The 21,201-nt window shown below is 42.6% G+C and overlaps 4 protein-coding genes across 5 annotated transcripts in view; all 4 read right to left on the reverse strand.

The window, feature by feature from the left end:
• Positions 1 to 207: 207 nt before the first annotated feature.
• Positions 208 to 2,497, reverse strand: ctu1 (cytosolic thiouridylase subunit 1 homolog (S. pombe)). The gene is made up of 3 exons (XM_004558536.3): positions 2,238 to 2,497; positions 1,207 to 1,707; positions 208 to 1,104 (listed from the first exon to the last, which is right to left on the reverse strand). Exons 2-3 carry the CDS (start codon positions 1,700 to 1,702, stop codon positions 569 to 571), a joined length of 1,032 nt encoding a protein of 343 aa, XP_004558593.1. The 5' UTR covers positions 1,703 to 1,707; positions 2,238 to 2,497; the 3' UTR covers positions 208 to 568.
• An 85-nt stretch (positions 2,498 to 2,582) lies between these two features.
• crybb2 (crystallin, beta B2) lies at positions 2,583 to 4,258 on the reverse strand. The gene is made up of 6 exons (XM_004558535.2): positions 4,189 to 4,258; positions 3,866 to 3,949; positions 3,594 to 3,712; positions 3,271 to 3,403; positions 3,034 to 3,176; positions 2,583 to 2,921 (listed from the first exon to the last, which is right to left on the reverse strand). Exons 2-6 carry the CDS (start codon positions 3,926 to 3,928, stop codon positions 2,753 to 2,755), a joined length of 627 nt encoding a protein of 208 aa, XP_004558592.1. The 5' UTR covers positions 3,929 to 3,949; positions 4,189 to 4,258; the 3' UTR covers positions 2,583 to 2,752.
• A 3,293-nt stretch (positions 4,259 to 7,551) lies between these two features.
• LOC101474875 (beta-crystallin B3) lies at positions 7,552 to 9,879 on the reverse strand. The gene is made up of 6 exons (XM_004558534.5): positions 9,773 to 9,879; positions 9,336 to 9,433; positions 8,964 to 9,082; positions 8,725 to 8,857; positions 8,372 to 8,514; positions 7,552 to 8,271 (listed from the first exon to the last, which is right to left on the reverse strand). The coding sequence occupies exons 2-6, from the start codon at positions 9,408 to 9,410 to the stop codon at positions 8,034 to 8,036; spliced, it is 708 nt and encodes a 235-aa protein (XP_004558591.1). The 5' UTR covers positions 9,411 to 9,433; positions 9,773 to 9,879; the 3' UTR covers positions 7,552 to 8,033.
• A 319-nt stretch (positions 9,880 to 10,198) lies between these two features.
• The window catches only part of si:ch73-138n13.1 (uncharacterized), a 29,487-nt gene continuing 18,484 nt past the window's right edge, over positions 10,199 to 21,201 (reverse strand). For both annotated transcript variants that reach the window (XM_076890578.1, XM_004558533.5), the window contains 7 exons: positions 17,982 to 18,097; positions 15,280 to 15,445; positions 14,957 to 15,119; positions 12,329 to 12,462; positions 12,051 to 12,193; positions 11,882 to 11,969; positions 10,199 to 11,787 (listed from right to left, as the gene is read on the reverse strand). In XM_076890578.1, the coding sequence (XP_076746693.1) occupies positions 11,894 to 11,969; positions 12,051 to 12,193; positions 12,329 to 12,462; positions 14,957 to 15,119; positions 15,280 to 15,445; positions 17,982 to 18,097 (798 nt within the window). In that variant the 3' untranslated portion in view covers positions 10,199 to 11,787; positions 11,882 to 11,893. The remainder of the gene's footprint in view (positions 11,788 to 11,881; positions 11,970 to 12,050; positions 12,194 to 12,328; positions 12,463 to 14,956; positions 15,120 to 15,279; positions 15,446 to 17,981; positions 18,098 to 21,201) is intronic.

Genomic DNA, 21,201 nt, shown 5'->3' on the forward strand with positions numbered 1-21,201 from the left:
ACATCTAGCGGCCAAACACCGGAATTACACGTTTAAAATAAATATCTCCAAATATCCAAATAATGTCATGGCTGTATAAGCAACCGTGATTTTTTTATAAACCTTCTAGATCATGTAGTGCATATCTGTTCACATAACCTCAGAGAAGAATAAACTTTATACCATTAGAATCATGAAAGGCACAACAAATCAGACTGCATACTCAAGTTTTTGGGACAAGTTTGAAGATAAAGATCAATGCATTTATTATAGATCATAAAATACTTTGAAGTATGACCATAACTGTTATCAGACCCTTCCCCAAAGGTTGGTACACTGGGACATACAAAAATAAAGTAAATGCACCTTCAAATGTCTTTTTTTAGATGGCAAATGACAACAAAAGCAGCTGGTCACACTCTTTTGTATAAAGTGTAAAAAGTCTATACAGCATTTCAAATTAAAATTCCATATAAACAGTCAATAAATACTTCAATGATATGAAATGGAAAGATAAGATTTGATCGCTCTCCTATAAAAGACAACAAATGTCATTTATTCTAAAGAAAAAAAAAACATTATTTATGATTCAAAAGTCTACTGCTTTCAGCTTTCTCTCCTCCTCCTCTGTAAGTGGCTGCTGGGAGAGGATTTTATCATGGAAGCGGTGATGTTTGCCTATTCCCAGCTTTGGCAGACCTCGGTTCAGCCCCTCCAACAGCACACATGCCTTACACAGTTTCTGACTGGAGATGTAGCCACACCGGCTGCAGGTTCCCTGGACAGGCATCTTTACCCCCTCGCGCACAGACAGGTTCTCACCGGAGTGAATAACGTCCATGATCGAACTGGGCCTCACACTCTCCAGATCCTTTAAATAGGTTCTTGCATAGCCACGGTAAGCATTAGGAGAGTAGATACACTCAGTAGAAAAGTAGTCTAATTTCTTGAAGTAAGCATACAGAACAATCTCTTTTTCATAAGCGTATTTAAGGGGCTTGCAGCGTGGCACGACCCCTTCGTTCTCGCTGTCCGTTGAGATGGTGGTGCAGCGGCGCAGCCGAGCTATGTCCCCTCGCAAGACGTTCATCAAAACAGTTTCTGCCACATCATCAGCATTGTGACCTGTGCAGAGGGGAAAAAAAGAAAACAAAACAGAGACATCTCGTTATTCAAAACAACACATTAAAGCTAACACTGCTCACATTTTCAGTCATTTGAATCTACCTGTACATATCTTGTCCACTTTAAGCATGATGGCTCCTCTGTCCAACGCCTGCCTCCTGAACACGCCACAGAAGGTGCAGTTATTTTTCAGCCCAACCTGCTTCACTATAGCATCCATTGTCCAGCCATACAGCTCCTCATAGGACACAATCTTCAGAGGCAGCTCATACTGTTGCTGGTTCCTCTTCACAGTCTCCAAGGAGTCATCTCGATAACCCGTGATTCCCTCATCCACCGAGAGAAGCATGAGCTCAAGGCCGTAGCTGTATCGCTCATTCAGGACCTTCATTACATGTGCAAGCACAGTGGAATCTTTTCCCCCGGAGGCAGCGATTCCCACAGACTCCCCGGTTTTGAACAGCTTTGCTGACACTATGGTCTGATGAATCTCCTCTTCAAAGGCCCAGAAGAAGCACTCCTTACACAGAGAGTGGCCGGTTTTTGGACGTTTAAGCACGGCACGCTTTTCAGAGCAGCTGCTACACTGGACAGGCATCTTGACTGTTGGAAAGGTGGTTTATTAAAAGAACAATAATGTCCAAAATTAATATAACAAATACTTTAAATATTTCATGTCAAAGCCATACAAATCTACAAAGCTCAACTTCTTCGTTGCTGATCTCCTTAAAGTGATCTTTATCATGTTCGTTTTGTAACCTGAAAATCCCAATTTAAAGTTTGGCTTTAGTCTAATGGTCTAGTAAGTGCTTTAAAAACACTTTTACAGCTCCTTACATAGCCAGGTAGGTGAGATGTCAGCCCTGAAGAATAAGAAACTTTACTTCATACGCTGGATTCTTACTACATTAGCTTCATTTTTATCGACATAAAAGTCGATAAAACACCCCGTTACTTCAATCAAAGAAATAAGCGGATAACTTAGTCACAACTTCAGTCATATTAGTGGATTATCAGGCTATATTTTCAAGACATGCCACATTTAAGAGTAGTACAACACATACAAAACCTAAACGTGGTCTAACATTAGCTAGCTAAGCTAAGCTAACTCGTGAGCTGTACCATTTTCTTACCAAAGTATCCGGGGAATGTGGGGATAATATATGCAGTTACTATAATAGCTTTTAAAAATTAAACCGTTAGCACGCTAAAGCAGGAGAATATTTTTCATCTTGTAATGTTGCCTCTTCTTTACTGGGACAACAGGAAGTGACGTCTCCAGTAAACACCCTACAGCGCAGCCTATTGGTCGGAGTGGGCCAGTGCACAAACCAACCCATGTAATGCCTTCACAATACCCATATATTCTCTGGTGGTTTAAGCACAGTTTAGATGCATTGGTGGTGTCTGTTTTTCAGGTGTTGCAGTCTGAAGGACTTGTGTGGAGGGGAAAAACAGAAGACAATCCCATGATTGAGTCAAATGTAAGCAATGAGGATTTATTAGTTTGCTTCAAAGATTGTTACTACTGCCTCAGCTGATATCAAAATGCTGCATGGTGGTGGTAAATGAAGGTCAAAGGGTTTGTTGCCAGAAAGGGAGCAGAGGATGCTGAGGTCAGGATTCCTGACAGGAGAGAGTCACAAGCTTAGTTGACGGGATGAAAGGCACCCCTCTGATGCCACTGCATGTCTCTGATGCGCCGGACTGATTGGATCTGAGGAATCTGGGCTCCGAAATCAGTGGTGTCCTTGTACTCCCCCTTCTCAAACAGGTACTGATAGCCTCTGTAGCCTGGATACTGGTAGCCCACCCAGCTGGTGCACCACAAGCAAAGAGAGGGGAAACAAATGTTAGCCAATTAGAGGTCAAAGGGCATGTGGCAGCTATTTCTATGATATACAGCACCTGCTGAAAGGATGGACTCACGTGCCACTCTGGACCCGAACAGAAGAGACCTTCTCCTGGTAGCCGTGTGCGTGAAAGCTGGGGACATCATCATCTATGATTTCTATCTTCTTCCCTGCAAAGCTGGGGTTTTCGTAAAGGACAATCTTGTGCTCCTGGCTGTCCTGATGAATCAGAAGAAAAAAAAAATCAAGCCAAGGGTGAGATGTGAAGCAGCTGATTATGGGATGGAGGTATAAATTTGTAAATCTCTCTTACCACTTTAATGGGGCGGAATGCAACAATGGTGTCACTACGCCTGCTGTTGGTCCAGGAATCCCAGCGAGGATACTCGCCCTTCTCAAACACATACTGCTCCCCCTTACAGTTGGCCTGCTCATATCCCACCCATCTGAGAAGACAGAAAACAACAACAACAACCACAACAACAAATGGGGCTGTGATTGATGCAGGGGCTCAGCTGGAAAGATGGTTGGTTGTCTGCTTATCACACATTAAATTTGATTGCTTTTCTCTATTCCATTCCCTCTTTTTTTTGGTCATTTGCTAGTTTTCTCTGTCTGTCTCTGACCCACACTCACGGTCCACACAGCACCAGTATGGAGCCCACTTTCTCCACGCCTGCTTCCTGAAGGTTGTTACAGGGACCAGTCAGCTCATGGCAGCGTCCCTGGAAGTTTTCCTGCTCATAGATAACCAGCTGGAAAAGAGGAAAAATTTCTTCTTCTTTTTTAGCTCTTGAAAGGAGTTGTGTTTTTTTGGAAGATAAACAATTGCAAATACGGAGTGCACAGATTTCATGTGAACTTATGTGAACTGGTCTCGCTGCCAGTGTGCGCCTGTCCTCCCTCACCTTAAACGCACTGGTGCCTGGCTGCTGCTGCTTGGATGCAGGACTCTGGTGGTCTGTGGCCATATTGAATGGATAAGGATGATGCTGAAAAGAAACAGGTAAAAGTATAATTCTGAATAATTTTGAGGTATTTCTGTAATTTTTTTTTTTTGGTAGCTTTTTCTAAAATCTGAGAAGCTGTTGATTGATTCTGTTTGCTGTTATTGTTCTAAGTTTCTAAGATTTAACCTAAATTACAGTGGCAAAAAGAAGACAAATACTGATAAATATATATATTAAAATTTTTTTTATAAAATACAGCGTGACGGACATGATCCCCTTACCAGTACCTGTCTGTGCCAGTGTGTTTGTGATGGCACAATGAGCTCAATATATACGGGACGCCCAGGGGTGGAAACTTTGCCAACAGCACCGAGAGTGTCCAAGCTGGCCGGCAGATCGGCCTGCCATAGGCCCAGCAGAATGAAATCAGGGGTCACTGTGCACCCCCACCCAACCCCACCCCACCCCACCCCAGAGTGTCACACTCCCACAAAGTTATTTCATTAGTTGTCAGTTTTGTCCAGCCAGTCATTGTTTGATGTCCTCATGATTCAGCACAAACAGTGCCAAGAGACCCACACCTACAATGAGCAGGGAGAGTGAGAGAGAGAAGGACGGTAAAAGATGGGTTTTACCGTGCTGGAGGGATGTGAATAACAGAAGAGATGCTGCTGAACATTTCCATATGTTTGAGTTGATTTTATTTTATTTTTTTACTGTATGGTGTTAAAAAATCAAATCAAATAAAGGCAGATGGTAATGCTGCTGGCTGCAAAGAAAGACAGCAGCTCTAAAGAATGGATTTATGACTTAAACCTGCTGACCATCTACTGGGAGCAATAAAACAGCTCCATAACAATCCATCTTTAACATTTTTATACTTTGGGACAAAGTTTTTAGACACTTCTATTTATACTCTATACTCGTATTTATTTATTTTTTTACATCTACTTTATATTGTTCACAGTGATTCAGATGAAACTAGAGTGATTTCCTACTAAAAATGTGCTCTTATTAGGTGTGTTTGTTATTATTATCATTAAGATCGGTACTTTCACCACAGTAGGATTTCAAATGGATGCTTGAAATGAAGCATCATGCTATCGAGGTGATCTTTTTATTGTTAGTGTTGCTAAAAGGAAACATTTTAATGAGATCATAATGTGCATGCATCACCACGGACAACAGATGAACTGGAGCTGAGATTTTTGGGTTTGAGGTTTTGTGGTGTTGCCTGATGGTCTGTTTCAGCGGTGGCCAAGAGCCTTTGCAGAATTACAATACCAAGCTGCAGCTTTTCAGGGACCTTAAAGGGACATATGAGGCTGAACCAAGACACGGTATATGATAAATAAGGATTATTTTGAACTGCGAATCATTCTAAGCAACTTTATTAGTGTCCAAGAATAAAGAAGAAGAAATTGAATTTGAATTGCTTATAATAAGTTCCCTACTGAGAGAGACCTCTGTTGTTGTGCGTGAAATCTGTTGAAGTCACTCTTTTAGTATTGTTGTTACAGCTCCCAATGCTCCTGTTACCAGGAACATTTTGGACCATTTTAGAATTTACCTTCCAATTCTGCTCCTGTTGCTCCCTCATGCTGCTTCTTCCTGATGTTCTTGTCTGCTGTGATTGCAACATCTATCACAACTGCAGTCTTCTGCTTTTTATTAACCACCACTGTGTCTGGTTGGTTGACCAGCAGCTGCTGGTCCCACAGGACTTTAGCCCTGTTGTTCTCAACCAGCTTTGATGGTGTCTCGAATTAGGACTTGGGAACTTTGACACTATATGTGGAGTTTTTCTTGGTCCATAACGTTGCAGTCCATTCCTGTGCAGGCTTCTAGTGATTGCCCTCTTTCAGAGTACAATTGCTGGTTTGGCTAAGTCATTCACTAGAGTCTTGGCAGTTGTTCTGGGGTTTTTAGGTACATCTTCGATAGTTTTCTTTCCAGAGTCTTTGAAATTGTTTGGTTCCTACTTCTGCCAGACTTTTTCTGTACTGTGTGGCAAATAATTCTGTCCTCATCTGTATGCAAATTGTCTTTGCCAACATAAAAAGGATTTATTTGACAGCACTCATTGGACTGACAATGCTCAGAACAATGGAAAAGTCCAAGGAGCTCAGTGAAGATCTAAGAAAGAAAGCTAGATTTACACAAGCTGGGAAGATCTCTTGGAGCTAACAGTTAATCAGGTGTGACACCACTTTGCCAAGGTCTGAAAGAACACCAAAACTGTCACCCTCAGATGAGAGGAAATTGTTCACAATGGCCTAGAACAATTCAGAAACCACAAAGGATCAAATCTGTCATGAACCGGAAACTGCTGAAACCCCAGCGTCACTGTCTACAGGAAGCCAGTTTTATCTCGCCATGGACTGAGTGGTAACCAACCAAAGAAGAAGGCCCTGCTCCAAAATCAACACCATCAAGCTCAACTGTAATTTGCAGCTGCCCAAATGTACAAACTAAATGCCTTCTGGAAGTTTTATGGTCAGTCAAGACAAAGACAGAGAGCTTTTCTGCCACAATAACAAAAGGTATGGTTATGGGAGCAAAAGTCAGTCTTTCAAATGCTCTACCCAAAGTCAAGCATGGTGATAGCATCATCCTGTGGTACAGCATGACTCTGCTGCCAGTGGTACTGGTACATTGCACAAAGTGGATGGAATATATTCAAAGTCAATAAAGATGTATGCTGTACAAACGTTCCACCCTTGAAAATATTGTATACGACTTGTATTTCCAAAACACAAACACGACTCTTTCAGGGAACACATTACACAGACAGATAATGTAACACAGTTACATCCAATCATTAGAACCGAAGGAGTCCTGCAATCAAATCCAGTGACTGGCTGCTTTTATGAGCCAGATGGTCCGTCTGAGAAACAGTCAACGACTTTGTCGATTAAAGACATGCTGACTGCGACTGTTTTGTTGGGATGTTATGTTCACTTGACTACACTTGATGTAGTCAAGTGTAGTCAAGTACACTCAGGAAATGATTGTATGACTAATCAATAGTTAATTTGTTTTTCATGCGATTATGGGCAGTAAATCTGGGCTCAATATCCGGTTGCACACTCACAGGATTGACAAATCCTTGAGTAAAATTGCTTGCTTTCTGACAACAGTGAGGTTGTTTGTGGCTCATTTCAGATGTGTTTTGTGTGTGTGTGTGTGCGTGCGTGTTTGAAAGCCTCATGTTTAAGTGAAAATTCTAGTCCAGGGAAACGATGCTGAGGCAGAAATTGCCAGAATCTTCTCATGATTCTGGCAATTTTGATTGAGTTATTGATGATCAGCTGCATGTTTTCTGCAAGTATTATGCATAAACTTCAGGTCTGTGTCTCTTATCTCTGCTCTCCCTCTTTTACATGATTAAAACTTTGCACTTTGTAGAAAAATAGAGAAAATGCTCCAGTCAGTGTTGTGAGGGAAAAGTGTGCTTTGTTTTAAAAACCGCATGCATGTGTGCTTTTACATTTGGACTGATTTTTTTTCTCTTATTATGCTAAACCTGAACTTAACACTAGTATAATAGTGTTAAATAGGTACACTGGAGTAACTGCATGCTCTCAGTGTTCACCTTGTGACCATTAACCACCAAATGCACAATGAAGACTAAGGGAAGGGAATGCAGCGCACTCTGTTTTAATAGCAAGCATACATACAGCATGACATCATTTCCATTTCTGTTAGGCAAACGCGTATCCACATATGCATTGAATAAGTCATGTGTTCCTAATGCTCGATGAGGTTTTCAGCTGTCTGACTAGAATAGGAAAACACATGCAATGAAAGCGGCACACATCTGCAGCTTATCTCGAGGAAAACTATCTGCCAGATGTAGGCTGCATTATCTCCACATAGATGTCAGTGTGACATCTCTGATAGTGTTTTTATTTTGTTTCCAAACCTTTAGTTAAAGCCATCTCCACCTTGACTTGAAGTACAACATCACCAATAAACTCCAGGTCAAACAACTTTTATTCGCCACTGATACATACATGGCACTCCTCACTGGGCACAAGCAGCGTTTGCCGTGGTTAGGTTAAGGCAGAGGGCAGGCACTGTCGGCAGCGTGGGGAAGGCTGTGGGAGGCAGGCGAGGGTCCTGCTCAGCTGGCTCCAGCTGTAGCAGGAGGGGCAGGAGGTGCTGGGGCAGGGTCGGGATCAGGAGCCGGAGCTGGATCGGGAACGATGAAACAGCCCCTCTTGTGCCACTGCATGTCTCGCACACGTCGGACAGACTGGATCTGGGGAGCGGGGGCCTCCCAGTCATTCCAATGCTTGAAATCTCCTCGCTCAAAGACAAACTGCCGACCCCTGTAGCCTGGGTACATGTAGCCAACCCATCTGGAGGAAGGAGAAACAGACAAAATGTGAGGTGTGTCGCAGAAAAACACCCAGAAGGCAGTGCGATGTGGTTTAGATAAGGGTGCGCTGAGGATCTTACGTTCCATTGAGAGCTTTGATGCTTGCTACACGGTCCTGAAAACCATGGCCCCACAAACTGGGCACATCATCGTCAACGATCTCCATCTTTCTGCCAGTAAAACTTGGATTCTCATACAGGTGCAGCTTGTGTTCAGCACCATCCTGAACACAAAAATTACACAAATGTCACCAGGGTGTAGTCTGAATGTGTGCGTGTGTTTGTAGACACTGATTCAGTAAAGCAATCATTTAAAATGTGTCAGGAGGTAAAAATACAACGGGCAAAGGTTACGTGTAAACAGCTCGTGTCAAATATTCTTCACATATCTGTGTGACTGCATCATGAGCTTTGTATGTAAACTAGTCACGCACCACTTTGAGTGGCCTTAGAGACAAGAGGGAGTAGCTGTTCTGACTGTTGGTCCAGGTGTCCCAGCGTGGATACTCTCCTTTCTCCAGAATAAACTGCTCCCCTGTGAACCCATGCCGATCATAACCCACCCAGCTGAGGGGAAAAGAGAAGATCCGAGTTTACCAGCATGACAAGCTTGCCTAACAAGTTATCTTCTACATTTTCTTATATGAATAATCTCACATGCGGCATTACTTACGGTCCTGACTCAACAATCACAGAGCTGACCTTCTGCAGTCCCTTCTCTGTCACATCTTTACACTCTGCAGAAAACTCTGCCTTGCAGCCCTGAAAATTTTCAAACTCAAACAGCACCACCTGGAAACACAGAAACAAAAGGCATTCCATAAACTAACACAGACTCCTTTCAGTTTCCCCTGGGAGCTTAAGATAACAGCCTCCATATAGAAAATAGACATGACATAGGCTGAGCTTAAAAATAACTCAAACTGTCAGGTTCAGCAGATGATGCAGGTACATCTGTGACCAATAGCTGGGCAGCGAAATACACCTGTATAAAGGTGAACCCTGGGAGCAGTTCTTCTATGAGCAAACCAAGTTGTTCCAGTACCTTGTATGTGGCTCCAGCTCCACCCTGGCTCTTCCCAGCAGCTAGCTGCTCCGGGGCACTTTGCTGCTCCGACATCCTCCTGATCCACTGCTCCTCCACTTTTTGGCAGCAGCACACACATAGAAAAAGCACCGTCCGTCACACATTCATACATGGACACACACACACACACACACGAGAGAAGCTTAATGTCTAAGCTACAATTGTAGAATACATCCTTGAGCAGGAGGACTTTTTTAAAGCCTCAGCAGTAATAATTTACCTGATAAGAGTTTGTTTTTCGAGTATGAACACACATTTTCTTCATCACGTGCAATACTTAATAACAAACTCCACCAAACCTGAGTCTTCCCTGGTGCAGCACCACTGAACTCCTTTGCAATGGCATTATTACACCATGGTGATTGATAAGTATGTGTCCAGTAGGAGGCTTTTACCTGGGTATGCCTGCTAGGAAGCTGTAGTGTCCCTCTTTTTTCGCTGCCACTTGGTGTTTGGTGGGGTTGAGCCATTAGACCGCAGGGATGGTGTGGGGGGGGTATTTATGGTTTATTTCTGGCCACAACAGCAGAAAAGGGGGAGCTGTTGATACAGCAAGTCTGTCGCTCACATTGTGTCCGTAACGCTGCCTCTCAATAGGCAGCTGTGTTGGCACACGCTGCCCTGCCTATCTGCCTGGCTGCCAGCAGGCGTTGTGTGTGGGCACACAGAGAGAGAGCCAAGAGGATTCAGCAAACGGCCCTACTCAGCATAAACACACACACACACACACACACTCATTCACCCAATCTCAACTACACAAGAGTTCCTCGTGCCTTTTTTGTGTACTAAAAATAAGTAACTTGATTCAAGAAATACCCAGAAGAATGCAGTTTTTCATGTTACATGAGGCTGTGACACAAGTCAAGTATATTTTATTAAGAATTTATTCACTTTAGGACACTGGCCAGTACAACACAGTGCAATATAGACCTTTCCTTTTGAATTTAAAAAAAAAAAAAAAAAAAAAGGGCATAAAAATTAACCCTTGAATTTTATGACAAAGTAAAACATCCATGTACATACACACCAGGGACAATCACTCTGAAGCCTCGATCAACACATTCACTTGCATTGCACGAGCAGGCCGACGATACAGAAGATGAGACCAGAGGGGAAGGGGTGGTGGTGGGTGGGTGTCTGTGCTGTAGTGCGTCAAGTGACAAAGTGCTTTACTGAAGCGTGGAGAAAGTAGGGAGATGGCAAATGTGGAGAGGAAGACGGAGATGAGGCGTAGCTGAAGTTCAAATGTTCACATTAGTTTGGTGCATTACAGGACTCGTTTACATTGTAGTGAATGAACCGTCCCCTTCCCTGGAGTAGTGTAAGTCAACATCTAGGTCCTCTGAACCAGTCAGCGAGAGCCAAGCCTGATGTGACAGCAAAGATTGTACATGCATGGATAATGAGTGACAAAAACGAAAGGGAAATTGCACATACTGGGAAATAAAAACAGTATTGTCAGGACATGATCGAGAAGTAGGTGAGTATGGCTTAAATTAGATGCTCGCAGCTACAATCTACTAAAGAAGGGGAAGATGGGCTGATTAGTGTTTTTATAAAAGACTGAGGAGTGTGTTTGTGCTGATTAGGAGTGTGCATGATTGACAGATACAAAGCTGCTTGTCCCATCCCTCTTACACATTGACAAAAAGATAAATCACAAAAAAATATATACACAGTATGCAGCAACTGCACCCCTGTTAGGTTGTGTAACTGTATCAAAGTGAACAGCTCTGCTGTAGTGATGCATCCTTTCCAAAACGAGTTCTCCACCTTTGTTAAATCAATGAGGATACAAATATAACATCTCCTGATTACAGATACTAACATGAGCAGCACCCCCGTGGACGATCAAGACCGTGGAGGTTTGTTCTCAATACGCAGAAATCATTAGTGTCTGAAATGTCATCCTATGGTAAAGTTTGTGTGACTCCAATCAGCAACCTCTGCAGATAACACATACATGGCTAGCCTGTACATTAGCTCAGTAAAGAGGAAACTGGATACAAAGGATTGGCTGGATTGTCCTCCAGCATGCGATGAAGCTCGTCCAGGAAAAGGAGGTGCTGTGTCTTCCCGACTCCTCCTGGTCCCTCTTTAAAGTGTTCGTGTGAAGTTCGTTTTGGAGCCCCTGTGTTCAAGCATGAAATGGAGTAAGCAGACCAGCCTGATGTTTTTCCTCCATGCTCGTTTTTCTTTTTCCATAGGACAGAGACTTCCCCCCCAAAAAGGCACCATGCACATTTACCGACCCAGATGAGAAGAGAGAGAGAGAGAGAAAAAAAAGTGGGGGGGTTTTAAAAAAAACAAAACAAAAAAAATCATCAGCAGCTGTAGATTCAACCTCCTCCTACTCTCTGGGTCAAACGTTAAGGCTTCTGTTTCACACAGATTCATCTGTTAAGGCAACCTTCAGGAGACAGACAGAGATAAGTATGAGAACCGCTGCTGTTTATTTGTTACAAAACAAGAAGACACACAGAAGAGCCAAAAACCTAGCTCACCTTATTATTTACTTAGCTCTCACTTTCATACTGACTCAGGCGTTTCTTGGATTTCAGCTCTTTCAACCACTGGGGTGAATCCTCCTGGCTACAAAGTAAGATAAACGATGAGTCGACAAATTCTCTCAAGTATAAAATAAACGTTTTGTGTTCAGCTGATGTTGCTTACCCATTTTCTTTCCCGCCAGAGGGGGGCAGCACACGCGCTGCCCTGGGGAGAAAAGGGGACTTGGGAGAGTGAGACAGCTGGGAGGGAGAGGGAGCAGGTCCATCAGTTTGATTGTCAGAGTCCCCCCTCTTCTTCAGCTGTGCCTGACAGAAAAAGCGATGCATTACAAAGAGTTTGCTAAAAAGTCAGTGCGAGTTTAAAATAAGAGAAGGCTCTGTGAAATAAAACTGCAACATGACAAACAATGCCAGGAGGTGAACGCACAGTTCCTGGCTCACCTTTAAAGCTGAAGGGTCCATGCCAGGGAACAGGGCGACCCTCTGTGGCTGTGACGCAACAGCCGGTGCAGCATCAGCTCCTCTGGGCTTCTCCTCAGAGTCTGAGTCATCGTCTTTACTCTCAGCCTTTGCCTCTGTCGAACGGTGAGCACATATTAACAGGTACTTTCCACCAAATGTCCTGTAATCTCCCCCTAGAGCTTATGTGCAGCAAGCGTAGAAGCTCCTCCAGGGATTTTTAAATTTGCATTTCCACAACAGGGCTTCAGCTTTGGGAGGTTTAAGCAAATTAATTAAAACAAACAAGTAAAGATCTCAAATTCCCTTGGTTATTGTTCGCAACAAAAATGAACCAACCCTGGTCGTCATGTTAATTTATTAGCCCGAGTATTTCCACCACAAAATACAAGGAAACCAACTTGCACCGAAATGCTGGTAGAAATATTAAATGGTTCCTGTTTCAAACTGAAACTTCCTGAAACTTCAACTACCCAGTGAGGACTTATGAATCAGATTCCTGGAATAAATGAAATTGATGTTCCTGGAACTGAATTCAGTCCACGGTCTATCGGGAAAAATTGCATTTAGGGGAACATCATAAGCCTTCTATTCCCTGGGAAAAGTTGTTGTGGTTGGAAAAGTTCTTTGTGTGATTTGGGAGCCAGTTAAGAGAGTGCAGGGAGGGAGTAGGGCTGCCACAAATTTTGATAGACGACTAGTCACCGATTATTTTTGCAATTAGTCGACTAATCAGATCATCATCCATTGGACGTAAAACGTACAGCTTATTGCACCAGCAGCATCTGCTCTTATATAACTATCATTAGCTTACAGCTTTAAGTGTTTAAGGTCTGTGCTAACTAAAAATAAAGACAAGATGATAGTTTATTAAATTTTAATGAAATTTGCAGATTGTTTCGGTGAAGTTTAATAAACTCCTTGCTATCTAAAATATAACAGGACACCGGAGTAAATTCTCCAGCATCTCACACTTCTGATAATCAGCTGTCTGCTTGACGTTTATTCAGCTGTGTAAAAACTATAACTTTAATCTCAGCCAAACCGATTTACTCAGGAACAAATAAAATACTAAAAAAAGCCAAACAATAACATTTTTAACTTATCTAAGTGACTTAGATATCATGTTTAACCTGAGTAGCGAAAGACGGCGGTGGGTTTGAAAACGATTTGCCAGGAGTCTGGTGTTCTCACGGCTCTAGTTAGCCTTGCCCCCGGCTAACTATCGAGCTAGTGGGTAACGGACGTCTCTGAAAATGTCGGGGCGCTTTTGAGAATATGTGGTGTCTTGATAAACTGAGCAGATATTTGAGGTTTACACAGCTACATTCTCGCCTGAAATATGTTAAACATTTATTTTGTGACCCAGAAAGAATAATAAGAGTAATATTAAAACTAACCAGCTGCCGCCATTGTTGGAAACTGAGCATGTCACTACCCGATCCGTACCGGAAACCCGATCGGTACCCCGTATGCGCGAAAGGTTTCTACTTCCGGTCGTAGCGTTTTACGATAGTTATGGGTCAGAGTATCTGTTAAGAATAACAAGTATATCCTAAAATGTTTGCAATAATGAAGCATTTCAGTACAATGTAGACAAAATCGAAAAATAAAAATAAAGTTACGGATCAGGACTCTCCGATCCTTACTGCGCATGTGCAGATGTTTTCTTCTTCTTCTTCTGTTCGTTTAATGGCAGTTTACTCCCCAGTGAACGAGGATACCGCCACCTGCTGACCGAGCGAATAAACCCTATTATAAACTGAATTAGCGTCATTACAAACATGTGTTAAATCTGATTTAGCGATAGTCGAGTGTGTTTATGCTTGTCTGTGAGGAGAGGATTGTTGGAATAGTGATGATGATGTGCGCTATCACTGTCAATTGTCAGTAAACACTTAATCTGGCTGATGAATCTACACGTGAGATATTACAAAGTCTGCATTATTAACTCTGTCATTAGGCGCCATTCTTCTTATTTTACGGCGCTGTTTCTCAATCGGGGGACGCTCTCTGTTGAGGAGAAAAGCATGAATTTCTTTGTATACGGATTATCCATTGTTTAAATGTCCCGGGCAGTCGAAAAGGAGGCAGAGCTGTTGAGAAATGCTAGGAGCTAACTGGCCGCTAACCGTATCATTCAAATATATTGAATGACGCAATGTTGGCAAAGAGAGGAAGTGACGTAAGATTTGCGCATCGGGGTACCGATCGGGTTTCCGGTACGGATCAGGTAGTGACAGAGCAGGGCTGCCCTATGAATTCTGGGACACAGCTTCTTCTTCGGGGTTTAACGGCAGCTGGCATCCTTGTACATGCAGTGCTGCCATCTTCTGTTTCAGTCCGTTATTACACTCTTAAATCCTACTACTTATTCCTGTGTCTTTTGGGATCTTACAAAGCTTCAAACGACGTGTCGACTATTAAATCAGTCGTCGACGATTTTGATAGTCGACGTAATCGTGACTAGTCGACTAATCGTGGCAGCCCTGGGAGGGAGGTGAACTTTTGAGAGACTCTAGATTAAAGGCATGTATGGACAACAGAACTGCACTTTGGAGTCTGCATATCTAGAACCTTATTCATTCATGAGCAGTAATGAGTAGTAACCTGTGGAGTCTCTGTAGAGCCAGTCCTCAGTGGTTCCTCCCTCACCCTCTGCTTGTGCAGCACTCTGACGTGTAGCCCTGGTGGGTCGTGTCCGCGGCGCTCGTTTCTTCCCCAGCTGGGCTCTAGAGCGGAGCACGCTGGTATCTAACAGGGTGGTCGGAGCCTGGATATCAAAACACAAAAAGAAAACACGAGACAAAATGTATAAACACAGCATAATAAAGAAGACGTGTGTCACCATAGTGAAGACAGAGCAGACTTTACTGACTTAAACCGGCTCATTTGGTAACGTTCAAAAGGATTGAGCTGTGTTTAGCACTTACGTCAGGGAAAGAGAGCGGCTGGCTCTCAGGTGGGGATGAGGGAGGGAGGCCATCCAGACTGCTGCTTTCAAATGGTGAAGCAACATCACCTGGTGTGTGTGCTGGAGTTGGCTTTTTCGGTGAAGGACTGAGATTACTTTCTGAGCTGGGAGTCGCAGGTGTCAGACTGTCGATGATTAGCATAAACAAGATCTTTGAAACGTCTGAAAACAGCTGCGTGGATTAAGTAACCACAGGATCTCATCATTTCATCAAAACCATGACAACAGTGAAAACAGTGAACCCTAGTAAAGTGAACTGTGTAGAGTGTGTGTTCAGACTTTTAAGAACTTACTCTCCTTTATTATTATCATCAGTGCTCAGTATTTTTGTGATGTTATGTTCTGACCACATGAGGTCAGTAATGGATCGCAAAGTAATGCAATGAAGCGAGAAGAACAATCTGTTGTTCCACCTGAAGTTATTTCAGCTCCGCTGTGGGTTTCTATTAAACCTTTACACACATTTCACTCCTGCATGCTGTTGCTACATAGGCAATATTTATTGGATTACATCATGTTTGGATTTCGTCTTTTTTAAGGTAAACGATCTTTTGTGTTGTTGAATGGGCCGCTGATTTTCTGGTCTTCTTCAAACATTATCACCATAGCATTTAATCATTTTGGATCAACTTGTTTGATTTTATTTAAGATCTTTAATAAACTTTTTATTGTGCTATTATGCTAACTAAAGTTCTTCTTTCATCAGGCTTTAATCATTTATAAACAAAAATGACACTGATTTGTCAGAGTCGAACATTTTATAGATTGTGACTTATTAAACATCTCAGCTCAGGCGGTGCAATGTCAGCAAACATATGAAGAGATTAATGCGTCAGGGTTTAAAAAAAAAATCACTCTGCCTTTCATTCTAATCCGCTGGTCTCGCAATGGCAGCCGTTTGTCTTTGGGTGGTGTGTGGCCTTCAGTCTCAAAAGGCCACGCCTTTTCAGGTGTGGATAAAGCTTGTGCCTGTGGAGACTTGACTGGTCATCACTCTATTGCTGCTTGAACTCTTGACTCCTGGTTTTAATGTAGGATTATTAATAATTAAAAATAAAACTCCCTTTTGTCTGATGCTGATCTTAAAGCACATGTCTGTTTATAAAAATCATCTTTCCCATTTCACTGCTTCCAAAGTGTTTTGAATTAACATTTTACAGTGCAGTCTCACACAGTCGTACAAGTATTGGCCATATCTTTGTTTGTTTGTTTTAAATCAGGGATGTCATGTACACATTTACTCCTTCTGATACCTTAATATGAGAAGGAGAAGAGCAATTTCAGCAGGACATCTCAGTATTTTGTACATGATAAAGTAATGCTGATGTAGGAAACAAAAGAAATTTATCTGAATGACTTCAATTGTAAGAAATACATGTTCTGGTAGCTGTAGCTCATCACAGAAAATGTCATTTCTAAAAAATGTGTGTATCCATTGTAACAACAGAACTTTCTGTAATAAAATAGTGATATAATAATGCAGTTAAAAGTTCAAAATGTATGTCTTCCTTCACATTTTCCAAAGCTGTGTAGTGAGGCAGGAGTAGGGATGGGTACCGGTGTCCGGTGTTCTGACATAAACGGTAGTAACCAGACCGAAAAGCAGCGCACATTTCGGTGCTTTATTTCGGTGCTTTTTTTTCCTGAGCTGTGATACACTTTAGATTCTAGCCAATCATTTTACGTTTCCGAGGATAGTAGGCGGGGCCAGGTACGTACGTTCTGTTAGAGCAGAGCTACAGATTAAAAATGTCCAAGGCGAAGCGGTCAAAAGTCTGGCTGTACTTCACAGCAAAATATGCAAACTCAGCAGCAACAAGTGCTTTAAGCTGATACTGTGATACTGTCAAAGGAGGTAACACCTCAAATCCGATGAAACACCTGGCGACGCATAGCGTTTTTTTTAAAAGCCCAGAAATGCGCCGTATTTGATAGCTTGCTGTGAGACCTCACACCGAGCACATCTACTGTGGGTGGGTTGCCTGTTATGCAACATCCTCCAAAAACACGAAGAGGAGAGTCCTGGCCCCTAGCCCTGCCAGTGTAGCAGAAATGATGACGGATGATGGTGGCAGCAGCCGTTCTTCTCTGCGTGAGTAGCTAATTTACGTTGAGTAGGCTAACCACGTTATTACATTAATGCATGTAAGGTGAACTAGCAAACATCATCATAGCTACATGCGGCTGTCCTCTTGTTTGATGGCAGATGCTCCCTTCACCCTGGCTAAAAAGGCTAAAATGACCAAAGAAAAAGTGGAAAACAGTTAAACATGAGAGGTTTTGGACAAAGTTTGTGTTTTTTCCATTGTTTAAGCACTGCTTCCAGCCAAGAGTGATACCATATATGCCCCATAGCTGCAGAAAAGGCTAACATTGTTATCTTTTTACAAAAAACAGCTGAACATGAGAGGTTTTTGGACCAGTTTGTGTTCTCCATTCTTTAAACACCGGTTTGAGCACCGTTTGAGCACCGGCACCGTTTCAAAAGTACCGATTTGGCACCGGTATCGGATAAAACCTAAACGATACCCATCCCTAGGCAGGAGTGTTGGCCAGCCCAACCCTGGCCTCTCTTCTAAGTTAGTTGTTTTGAAGTAGCCTAGACATTTTTAATTTACCTAGTTTAGTTGTATTTGCATGTCATTTTTATTGTATATTTACCTATCATCAGTGCGTAGTCCCGTCTCCCAGGTCCCATACTGACTGTCAGTCTCACGGACCGGTGTTTCTGAGCCCTTCACCTCCTCTTCACCACTGACACTTTGCTTCTGCTGTACCTAGGGGAAAAAACAGAAGAGCAATGAATGATGACAACCAGCTTGAGAGACATGAATAGCTAAAAATCAGTGGGGTGCAGTGAACAAGTCTTTAATATCTGTGGACCATTCACATCCCTAATAGGAAGCCAAGCAACAAAACATTAATGAATGATAAAGTGTAATAGTAGCTAATTGACATCATAACTAAAATTACTTCTGAAGAGCACACAGTGTTGCTGATAGAGCAGCATGCTGCTGAGCTTGAGCAGCCACCAGTGGTAAGACGGGTAATGGAAGGTGAAGGGATGAGTTAATGGAGACAGAACCAGAGTGGGGACAGAGATGGTGGTGGGCGGCTGGGTGATCGAGTGTGTTTTTTCTGCCTACTGAACCATGCCTCTTTTAATGAGGCGGGCACAGAGGACATACTGTCTCAAACCCACACGGAGCTCACAGAGGCAGAAGAACTGATAAGCCTGGCCTATATAGAACAAAACAATAGAAAATCGTTCTGTCCTCAGATGTTGCCTAAGGGCTGGACAAAGAAATCTGATACACCTGGCTCTGTAATTGCCCAGGCCCCTTAACAGCGAGAGCAGCTCAGTAGTTGTGCTTATATGAGCACGGAGGGCAGATTAGAGCACTCGTACTTGAAGCTTTGTGAATGTTTTCTTTGTGTATATAAGAGCAGAGACGCAGGGGTGCTGCAAAACAGGTGTAAGAATGAGCACATGAGGAAGAGTGTGACTGTGTGAAATTCTGATTGAGGGAAAACAAAACAGCTGAAGAAAGTGTGAGAGTGAGGAAAAAACACAGGACATCATTCATCAGCGAAGCCCTTCCCAACAGGAAAAGTGAAAACAGCCAGAATGGCATTCAACAATACTCCCTGCATCTGAGAAAGCACTTGGTACTTCAGCATAACCTCTTCTCAAGGACTTACAGCACCAACACTTAACCTTAAAAACTGCATATCTGAGTCCTGAGTGACTCTGATACAGAAGCAAAGATAAAAAATGCACACACTGCCTGGGCAGAGCCAGTAAAATGTTTCACTTCTCTGGTCTACAACGATCATAATCCAGCATGTGAAGCTACAAATATGGAGATTCTGGAGTTTTGATTGTGAAAGCTTCCAGCTACACTTGCTGATATTATGTCATCTTTCAGTTTTACCCTCACATGTTGCTGTACACTGCTATCACTGCAGGCAAATAGGCCTTGTAAAGTTCTGGTGATAAAAATTCCAATCCAATGTGTACATGTGTGCTATTCAACCTAAACACGCCCAGAACACTCCCTCAGCAGATCAGTGCAGAGGTCGAACACTGCCTTTGCTGGAACATGTTGTAGTGAGCAGTCTTTACACAGGTACTTATGGCAGGGTGCTCAAAGCAGAGGTTGTAAAGCTGTTTAGAGGCTCATTCATAATCTCTTAGCTTTTATTATTCAGTACAATAGCAGCTTTCAACCAGCCTTGGTAACTGAACTTTAGCTGGAGTCTTTCTGTGTCTTTTTCTGACTTAAATCTCCATCAATCAACAGACAGTGCCAGGTTAGACAGATGTACTGGTTAAACACCCAAAACAAACAATGCCACATATATAAAAAAAAGGAAAAAAAATATCCACTATGGCTGTTAATTACCTTTGCTGAATGAACACTCACAGGTGCAACCTTTGCAGTAATCGTGGAAAAGATGAAGGAAACCGACTGAACTGACAGGTCTAGCAGCTATAGCTCTCAGGAGGAAGGCTTTTCCTTAATAACATTAGCAATAGCCAACTTCCTCTGGACAGGAAGGGTGTGTCAGGGGAAACAACATAACAAAGCCCGGATGAATGGATGGATGAAGGAAAGAAAAGGCTGATCACTAAATATGTCTGACTGACAATCTGCGGAGGAAGGGGCTGGAGCAGGGCCTTGGAAACTTTTTGATAGTGCACCGGCTGCCGATTGCAGCAGTGACTGTTACGTCCTCAGCAGTTAACTGAAAGGCGAGTAGCTGCAGTGCTGTTTCTTGAAAAGGGAAGGGCTCTGTTACCTCATGGTCTGACATCAGGGGCAGAGATCTTTCGATATAGTCATTCTATTTACATAAACAGTGTCTAAGATACAAGCTTGTACCACAATTTGATGCTATCGAGGAATGTGTATGTGTATTTCAGGATGACTATCATTGTCCATCTTATATATGTCAGGGTAATAAAAGCCCTAAAAACACATTCAATCACACTTACAGCACTCACCGCTCCATTCTCATCTGCTTCAATCCCTCTGGCCTTGGTGGAGTGGGAAAATATGCCTGGCGGGCACTCATGTACACCCCAGCAATCAATATCAATATCCTAAAAGATATTCAAAACAACTGCTCCCGTGAGCACTAATCTCATGCCAGCAAATGGGCTTTAGCCGCATGTCAGAAGTTTTACATTACGAGAAACCGTACAAGGAAAACAGAACAGTGCTGTATATATTTTTCATTACACAAGTGTTGCATACAGACGAGGTCTCGCCGTCGTACAAAGCAGTTCGTAAGAACAGAGAGAAGAATGTAAGAAACCTGACTTGGCTTAAGATTTCAGCTCAGAGTGTGCTGAACCTGACTTAGAGGATTACTTTCAGTCTGGGGTTTGTTTTTCTGGTTTGCAAACAGGAAGATTGTTTGAGATCAAATGTGTTTCCCTTCAGCGTGTATACATGCTTACATCTTGTAAATTTCAGAAACTGCTACATACATGTTGAAAAATAAAGCAGAAGTGCCTAAAATTTGAGTTTCCTGAATAGGCCTTTGTGTCTGCCTCTTAAAGGGAATCCTCCCGTATATACAAAAAAAACAACCAACTTTCTTCCTTTGTGAAAAGTGTACTTGAAGTGTTAATGTACTTTTTTTTTAAATATTTCGCCCTTTCAAACTTTATTACTGCTTAAAGGTTGCATTATTACAGGTGTGGCTACTCTGAGTGACAGGTGGGTGCCAACAGATTCAGTTAGCACTGCTAGCTGTCTGCCAAGAGTCACCTGAGATGTTATGAGTCACTGAACTGGTTGTCTCAACCATGTTGGCTTTTTAGAGCTATTTTATTGCAGTCAATAAATAAAAAAATGTTGTTTATGAAGCA

This window comes from Maylandia zebra, linkage group LG12 (genome assembly GCF_041146795.1).
Source record: "Maylandia zebra isolate NMK-2024a linkage group LG12, Mzebra_GT3a, whole genome shotgun sequence".
NCBI classification, from domain to species: domain Eukaryota; kingdom Metazoa; phylum Chordata; class Actinopteri; order Cichliformes; family Cichlidae; genus Maylandia; species Maylandia zebra.

Bases quoted from the DNA above. Each gene is read 5' to 3' on its own strand.
- crybb2 (XM_004558535.2), bottom strand. From the start codon at position 3,928: ATGGCCACAGACCACCAGAGTCCTGCATCCAAGCAGCAGCAGCCAGGC. The intron at 3,713-3,865 runs GTGAGGGAGGAC...CCTCTTTTCCAG, and splicing joins CAGGCACCAGTGCGTTTAAG to CTGGTTATCTATGAGCAGGA. The intron at 2,922-3,033 runs GTGAGTCCATCC...GTGGTGCACCAG, and splicing joins GTTCGGGTCCAGAGTGGCAC to CTGGGTGGGCTACCAGTATC.
- LOC101474875 (XM_004558534.5), bottom strand. From the start codon at position 9,410: ATGTCGGAGCAGCAAAGTGCCCCGGAGCAGCTAGCTGCTGGGAAGAGC. The intron at 8,515-8,724 runs GTGCGTGACTAG...TTTTGTGTTCAG, and splicing joins CTCTAAGGCCACTCAAAGTG to GATGGTGCTGAACACAAGCT. The intron at 8,272-8,371 runs GTAAGATCCTCA...TCCTTCCTCCAG, and splicing joins ATCAAAGCTCTCAATGGAAC to ATGGGTTGGCTACATGTACC.
- ctu1 (XM_004558536.3), bottom strand. From the start codon at position 1,702: ATGCCTGTCCAGTGTAGCAGCTGCTCTGAAAAGCGTGCCGTGCTTAAA. The intron at 1,105-1,206 runs GTAGATTCAAAT...CCCTCTGCACAG, and splicing joins AGTGGACAAGATATGTACAG to GTCACAATGCTGATGATGTG.